Source organism: Sinocyclocheilus rhinocerous, unplaced genomic scaffold (genome assembly GCF_001515625.1).
Source record: "Sinocyclocheilus rhinocerous isolate Xijiao unplaced genomic scaffold, SAMN03320098_v1.1 scaffold1635, whole genome shotgun sequence".
In the NCBI taxonomy this organism is placed as follows: Eukaryota; Metazoa; Chordata; class Actinopteri; order Cypriniformes; family Cyprinidae; genus Sinocyclocheilus; species Sinocyclocheilus rhinocerous.
In genome coordinates this window covers 1,404,306-1,412,648 of record NW_015627629.1, presented here as the reverse complement: position 1 = coordinate 1,412,648, position 8,343 = coordinate 1,404,306, and the positions used below count along the sequence as shown (strand labels likewise).

The window sequence follows — 8,343 nt, the reverse complement described above, 5'->3', positions numbered from 1 at the left end:
AAGGTGATTTTTAGCCCTTTTCCTCACTCTGGAGATGTAAAGATCTTGGAGGCTGGGCAGAGGGGCACAGATAATCCTCTCAGCAGTCCTGACTGTCCGCTGTAGTCTCTTGATGTCTGATCTTGTAGCTGAACCAAATCAACATTTACTCTCATATTAGTTGCTGCCCTTAAATGTGTGTTTTCGGACCAATGAGAGCATATCCAACCATTTATGGTTCCTTGGATGTTATGAAAATGTTAGTATCTGGTTCAGAACAGAACTTTGAGATTAATTTTTGATGAGCCTGTTCTTTCTTAATCATATCTTAATTTACCTGTTGTACGTTAGTTCTGGTCATTCACTGACTTTGTTGAGCAGCAGCCCAAGTGATGATATTCAGACAAACTAGGACTTTTTACTGTTTCTACTGTGTCACTCTCATTATCCTTGTTTGTTCCAGACCGTCCATTATAGATGTGACTTATTATGCAGGTTACATTGTTACACCAGTAGGTGGTGACAAGTGACTGTCTTCATAAGTCAGTTATGGGTCTTAGAAGGTTGACGCCTATTTATTTATTTATTTGCTTGAAGTCAGTGGTCACCAAAATGGTTTGGTTACCAATAAACTTAAGAATGTCTTCTGTTGTGTTCCTCAGAAGAAATAAAGGAAATAAAGCCATATAGTTTTGTAACTTCATGGGGGTTAGGAAATATAGACAGAATTTTCACTTTTAGGTAAACTTTCCCATTATCATGCCTTTCATCAGCACTGTCAACTTTTTTTTTTTTTTTTTACACCTCAATTCATAACAACCATCTTATCATTTATTGATTTTTTTTAAATCACTTTTGTATTAGATTTGTCCTCTGTTGTTGCTGATTGTACAGGAACAACTAATAATGTCGCTATCTGCCCCGTTTTCTATGTTTTACATTGTGTGATATTGAATGATATGTGTATTTTAAATGTGTTTTTTAAAGGAAAGTCTGACGTTTGCCAACACCTTTATTATGAAAATCGGGCTGCAACGGCCGTTTCCGCTCGTTCGCGTTGACGTAGTCAGTTTCACACTGAACTCTGCTGATTTTAGGAGTGAACACCGGGGTTGAGAGTGCTAGAGAATGGTGGGCCTCCGCAGGTAACTAAAACGCATTTAGTCGCTCTAAAATGAATGATAATAACTTGTTAATGGTTACATTTTACATAACCTGTCGAAAATATGTGTAAAAAGTGTGTGGTAGCGATTTTCTGTGAGTTGTTCGGCCGGCTAAGCTAGCAGGCTAAGTTGCTCTTTTCTGGCACTCCCTCTGAGCATCTCTTGTCTCTCAGGGGCACGTGAGACACAATTCGAATTCAGGACGGTTGAAATCGACGCGGCTCCGCTTCAGACGGTCCAGATGACAGACCCACCGGCCGGCCAAATGAACGCTTTTCCACCGAGGCTCTGAACGACTTCAGCTGCTATCCTGTTACATTTTGGGGGAAGGACGTGAAACAGCCCCCGAGACGGACATTCACACGCCAAGAGGAAGTCTCGAAAGACCACAGGCTCTTAAAAGAGGCCTCACAGCACTTACCAGACACACAGGAAAAGCACCGAAAAATCGCTGCTTTTGTCACGTTTCTGTGGATTATTGTTGCGGGTGGCGTTTTTCAAACTGGTACCACCCTACAACCGAAGCAAAAACTACTGAAAGTTTTCAGTACTGTCTTTAATCAGCAACCCAGTGACCTGTATTGGCTGAACTGCATCTTATTCACTGTGACTTTAAGCCCAGTTTCGTGATAAAGTTACATACACGTGTTCTGTTCACTTCCAAATTTGACATTCCAAAGAGGAAGTCTTAAAGAAAAAGCCCTTGTATTTCACTTTTCAAACCTTTATCCTTATCAAACTTTTTCTTTTTGGAGGGTAGTAACCATTTATGAACGGTATACAAGATGGGGAAGATGCTGTCAAAGATATTTGGTAACAAAGAGATGAGAATATTGATGCTCGGACTGGATGCCGCAGGAAAAACCACCATCCTTTATAAGTTGAAACTCGGCCAGTCTGTGACCACCATCCCAACTGTCGGTTTCAACGTGGAAACTGTCACCTACAAAAACGTCAAGTTCAACGTGTGGGACGTGGGTGGACAAGATAAGATCCGTCCCCTCTGGCGACACTATTACACAGGCACGCAAGGGTTAATTTTTGTGGTGGATTGTGCTGATAGAGATCGCATCGACGAAGCCAGGCAAGAACTCCACCGCATCATCAACGACCGCGAGATGCGGGACGCCATCATTTTGATTTTCGCCAACAAGCAAGACCTGCCGGACGCCATGAAGCCACACGAGATCCAGGAGAAGCTGGGACTGACGCGCATCCGGGATAGGAATTGGTACGTGCAGCCGTCGTGCGCGACCACCGGTGACGGACTGTACGAAGGCTTAACTTGGTTAACATCTAACTACAAGTCTTAATGACACTGGCACTGACTGTTTAGGACAAATTAACTCAATATGGGGAAAATCACACTCTCCACCGAATATTCGTGCTGTTTTGATTTAGAGTTAACATTTATTTTTGGTTCGTTTTCAAACGGCCCTCTTTGAAACAACGTAATGGGTTTGGCTTGCTTTTAGTTTCCTGTCTACTGTGACGTACCCGTGTCACACACCTTGGACTATTGCTTAACATGATAAAGCATTCCTGAATGAAGATTCTCTATTTTTTTTTTTCTTTGATTGTAGGTTTTCTATATTTGTTTTCTCTACTTCAGCTTCTTTCTTTGAGATTTCAGAGACAAAAAAATTGACTTTGTCTCCTGCAAACATTCCAATAGTGTGTTAAAGGCATTTTATACCGAGATGTATCAAAACTGTCCAGGCATCCACTGTAGCAAAGCACAGTTTTGCTGAGGAGGTTGTAGCATACTAATTGTAGGTAGCTATGTGGTGTAACAGGTTTTGAACCGTGCCATAGTTATGATATCACTGACATCCAATGATAATCAACATGTAAATGAGTCCATGGAACATTTTATGCAAAAGTCTAATCGTGGAAGGCGGGCTTACCACAGACATAACTTATATTCACACAGCATAATAGAACTGAGTGATGTCTTGTGCTCTCGAAAGCTTGAAAAACCACAGAAAGGTGTTTGTCTGCATTGCAATGTAGCCCAAAACGAGTTCAACGTTAAAGAGACTTCATTTTGAAACATCGAGGGATGCCTTTTGTAGCCCTTTTACCATTTAGGCTAACTACATTGACCAGATTGTCTTTGACTTACACTCATGTGTCTCTAAAATGTGGGATTGTTACGTTCTTGCATTTCAAGTGTAGTGCTTGCGGTAGAGTGGACTGAGTTTGTCATTTTGGAGAGAAATGTTTCATTCTATTCATTTCCTCTCTTTGCTTTAATCATTTTGAGAAACATGTATAGAAACAGCTATGTAATTGTAACTTCAGATTAAACTTAGTCATTTTAATGCTTTTAGTTCATTCTTGTTCTGACCAATTCATGCCGTCTTTGATGCCTTTTGATGCATGGGAGTTTCCACCGTCATTTACCAAGCCAAACCAAAGTCAGATGGAAAATGAATTTAGCGCTGCTTAAAAATTCCTCCATTTCATTTTAGTTTTGTTCTAGGTAGCGCACATGGAAAATCTTTTCTCGCTTTCCCTGAGTTTGCAGCCCATATGTATTTACACAATATTTTCCAAACCCAGGACTCCAAGCACTTTGGAATCCATAGCAGATAAGATTCTAAAGAATGTGTGTTGGGTTTAATGTTTGACCTCGTCATGTGTTTGCACACAGGACTCCAGACACCTTTCAAACATATGTGAACTGGCACATTTTCAGTGAATGATTTAATTAATAATCTAAAAGCCCACCATTCATATAGAGAGCAACATCACAGTGCAGTAACTCTTAGATCCTCCTTTAACGTCTTATCGCAAATATTTGTTATATGAACATTTTAGTTTAATCTCCCAAAATAAGCTGTGTCAGGATTGTGCTGTTTTGAAGCGGGTCTGCTCCACACCACGTGCCCCCAGCAAATCCCACTGTAAAAACAGGATGTCTCCCACTTGCTCTCTAAAGGCCACACAGCTGCTAAACTGTTGCACACAGAGAAGAGTAATGGGCGGCTGGTGCTGGACGCCACAAATGCTGCTCTTGCTGACAAAGCTGCTAATAACAAGTGCTGTGATCCCTTGTTGCTTTGTGCGCCATCTTTAATGATTGTTAAACTGCTAGGCTGTCTCTTCTCCCTCACACGCCGGTATTCAGATCAGTCGAAGCCACAAGGGCCACATCAGCCGCTCACATTGCAGGAAATGAGCTTGACTGCTGACATATTGATGGTTGTTTTTTGTTTTTCTCCATTTTTACTGAAGTTTTGGTGCACTTCCTTTTAAAGTGTGATTTACTGTACTGGTAGTACAGGAATGGATACAGATGTTCAGACTGTAATCAACTCTGAGGGATCAAGCAGCTACTGCCAACTTGTTGAAACCTGCTGTTAAACCATAATAGAGACTTTTGCATGTTTGTTAGACATATTTACAAGGTCAGAACTGTTTGAATTACAAAGCAGGTGATTGTCACACACCATGTTTTATGGCTGTGTATTGTCTTTCTTATTTGGTTTGTAGTTTGCCGCATATGAGTTTATGAATAACTGTGTAGGTCAAAAGTGTGAATGATCTCATTTATTCCCTCTTTATATATATATATATATGTGTGTAAAATGTTTTTTTTTAATGTTTTTGAAAGAAGTCTTGTTCTCACCAAGCATTTAATTGATCAAAATACCATAAAAACGGTAGTATCACAACTATAACTTAAGTTTTCCATTTGAATATGTTTTAACATGTAATTTATTTCTGTGATAGCAATTACTCCATTCTTAGTGTCACATCACATGATCCTTAGAAATTATTAAAATAAGCTGATTTGCTGCTCAAGAAACATTGTTTTATTGTCAGTGCTGAAACTTGTGCAACTTAATATTATGGTAAGTGTGATATTCTTACTTTTTTTCCATAGTAAGCATGTATTTCAAATGATTTTGATCAGTTAAATGTGTCCTTGTTGAAAGCTATATATATTCAGTAACAAATGATTCCCCTCCGCTTGCATATCGGCAGTTTTTCATCACATTCTCAGTGTGTGTGTGTTTGCCTACTCAGGAACTTTTAGTGCAGAGCTAGTTTTATTGTGATATCTAAAAGGGAAGTGGTCAGGGTGATGTCAGGCCTGACTGTATTATAGGAGTTTGGGTGGTGCTTGAGGCTCTGCTGATGGTGGTGTTCAGCTAATGAAATAGCACATGCTATTAATAGTCTCCTCTTGTATGTGTGAGGGAACACAAAATGCACACCTCAGAACACTTGTGTAGCCCATGTGGCCTTCATTATTCTTTTAAAGAGACTTAATTCACTTTAAATTTGGATTCAGACACTTTCTATTCCTATGCACTGCTTTTACCTTTGAAAACAAAACAAAGCTTATGAGCTATAACACTTGAGTGCAAAAAAAAAATGATGACATTGTGGCAGTCCAAGTGTCATATTGTTCACCAATTACTCGCCCTCGTGTCCTTCCAAACCTGTGTGACTTTCTTCTGTTGGATATTAAAATATTTTGAGAAATCTCTTAGTGATTCTTAGTTGTTTTGTTTTGTTTTTGTCCATACAAAGGAAGTCAGTGGTCACCCAAACTGTTACCAACATTTTTTTAAATATCTTGTGTGTTTCACAGTAGAAAGAAATACATGTTTGGAATGACATGAGGGTGTGTAAATGATGAATCAATATTGCTCATTCTGGCCTAATTAAATGAGAGGGTAAGTACCTAATACACAAGAATTTTAATAAAAGATAGATAGATCAAAGCTAGTAACTATTCATGTGTTTATGACTGAATAAAACAAAGTTTGAGTGGTTTGGGGTTTCTCTGAATGTTTTTAGGTCCTAATGTATTGGTTCTAGAATTATATTTTTGTTTTAAATTTTTCTAGCTGTGGTTCTCGCATTCAGTCTGGCATCAGTGTGATAAGTAAGTAATTCTGTCAAAACTTGGTTATGAGACTATAGTGTTGATTCATTGTTCTTTTAGAATGAAATGATCATGCCAGAAAAAGGTAAACGGTAAAGGCCTGTTCCAGCAGGGCACAACAATAAGGATTTTATTCTGCTGGACCAGTCAAGCCTGTAGTTCAGTTTTGTAATCACTCCAACAATATTTTAACTGGCCCCACCTCAAAATAGAAAAAAGGGGGATGGAATAGGGGTGTGTTTACTGTCTAATATTAAGTGAATCCGTACAGATAAAGTCTGAGCTTTAAGTTTTATGTTGTAGGTTATTAGATTGGTGGTGAAACATTCCTAAAAAGCACAAGATTACATTGTTCATAATTATGGTCATAATTGTGTGTCCCTTTGGATAATCTTATCAACCAATCTAACACACTATCCTCTCGGTCAGTATGAGTAAATATGATTGTTTGTACAGCTTGACTGTAGGCTGCTGCACGATAGTTTCTGTAGGACAGGTTTGGTAACTGCAATACTTCACTTATTAATTGGCACATAGAAGCTTTTTACCATTGCTATGCATCTGTGTAAAACAGTTGCGCTGATATTATTTTTTTATAAGTTATTTTTATACATTTTTTGCCTATATATATAGACATTCAAGCTGTCAGGTTTTTCTTTTAAAAATGGTTTTATACGTGAAAAAGACACAGCTGTGTAACACATGCGGTGGATGCTTGTGAAAACAAACCTGCTGTGGAAGCAGCAGTGATATTCAAACGCATTTGTGAAAATTATATCACAATATACCTTTACAGTAGAGTGCTGCAGGGATGATGTATTTTTGTAGGCCAAAACCCAGAAACAAGTTCAGTTCCCGTTCCATCGTCCATTTGAATGGGTTTGTGGTTAAATGCTTGAAATAAGGTCTGTGGTGAACACAAGCTCAATATATTTTAACTTTTTATTCTACAACATAAAATAAATCAGTAATAGCCCCTTGTGATTTATACTTGTCTTGAAAAAGGTGGCTGCTTACAATTGGTTGTCTGAGACATTAAACACCATTCTCCGTACAGGTAAACTCATCTACTCAGTAGTCCAAATAAAGATGAAAAGAGTTGAGGGAAGCTTAAAGGGTTAGTTCACCCAAAAATGAAAATTAGCCCATAAATTACTCACCCTCAAGGCATCCTAGGTGTATATGACTTTCTTCTTTCAGACGAATCCAGTCGAAGTTATATTAAAAATTGTTTTTGATCTTTCAAGCTGTTTAATGGCAGTCAGCGGGTGTTGCAGTGCTTCAGTCCAAAAGAAGTGAAATAAAAAGCGCCCATCCATAACAAAAAAGTATCTCACACGGCTCCGGGGGGTGAACAAAGGCCTCCTGTAGCGAATCGATGTGTTTTTGTAAGAAAAATATCCATATTCAAAACGTAATAATCACTTTAATCTAGCTTGCGCCAACAGTTTTACACGGAAGCAGCTCCGGGCGGATGACGTAAGAGGTCAGCGTTGCGCATGCGCGGGTGAGTCTCGTGAAAACCAACGTTTGTTTACAGGAGCAAAGGAAAACCAGTCTCCTCTTGGCTTATATCGAAATCCTCTGGCATTCTTCTTTACAAATCCTCGTTTTGTACTTCTAATTAGTGACCGTTGTTTTGTTTGATCTCTCCCCTGCGCTTCCGCGTTCATCACTTCTGAGCGGCGCATGGGCAACGCCGACCTCATACGTCATTCCCCCAGAACTGCTTCCATTTACAACAGTGAGCGCAAGCTAGATTAAATTGATTATTACGTTTTAAATATGGTTATTTTTCTTACAAAAACGCATCGATTCGCTACAGGAGGACTTTGTTCACCCCCCGGAGCCGTGTGAGACACTATTTATTTAGGATGGGCGCTTTTTATTTCACTTCTTTTGGACTGATGCACTGCAACACCCGCTGACTGCTATTAAACAGCTTGAAAGATCAAAGACAATTTTTAATATAACTCCGACTGGATTCATCTGAAAGAAGAAAGTCATATACACCTAGGATGCCTTGAGGGTGAGTAATTTATGGGCTAATTTTCATTTTTGGGTGAACTAACCCTTTAATGCTGGTGACGTTGAAATCATGTGACTATGGTGTAGTTTGTTTATAGCCTACATTTAGCTTTTTACTTAGGCTGATTGTATCTAGACTCCAAAAGTCATAAAAGTTGTGTTCATTTGTGAAGATTATCATCAAACTTTTGTTACTCACAGAGTTTATTTCGGAAATAATCCAAAAGCTAATGGAAAAATCCTTTTTTTTTTAGATGGAACCAGGGTTGT

The 8,343-nt window shown here is 38.9% G+C and overlaps 1 protein-coding gene across 1 annotated transcript; it reads left to right on the top strand.

The window, feature by feature from the left end:
- Positions 1–1,034: 1,034 nt before the first annotated feature.
- LOC107732463 (ADP-ribosylation factor 6) lies at positions 1,035–4,665 on the top strand. The gene is made up of 2 exons (XM_016543804.1): positions 1,035–1,124; positions 1,316–4,665. The coding sequence occupies exon 2, from the start codon at positions 1,928–1,930 to the stop codon at positions 2,453–2,455; it is 528 nt and encodes a 175-aa protein (XP_016399290.1). The 5' UTR covers positions 1,035–1,124; positions 1,316–1,927; the 3' UTR covers positions 2,456–4,665.
- The last annotated feature ends 3,678 nt before the right edge of the window (positions 4,666–8,343 follow it).

Coding starts and splice junctions, on each gene's coding strand:
- LOC107732463 (XM_016543804.1), top strand. CDS start 1,928: ATGGGGAAGATGCTGTCAAAGATATTTGGTAACAAAGAGATGAGAATA.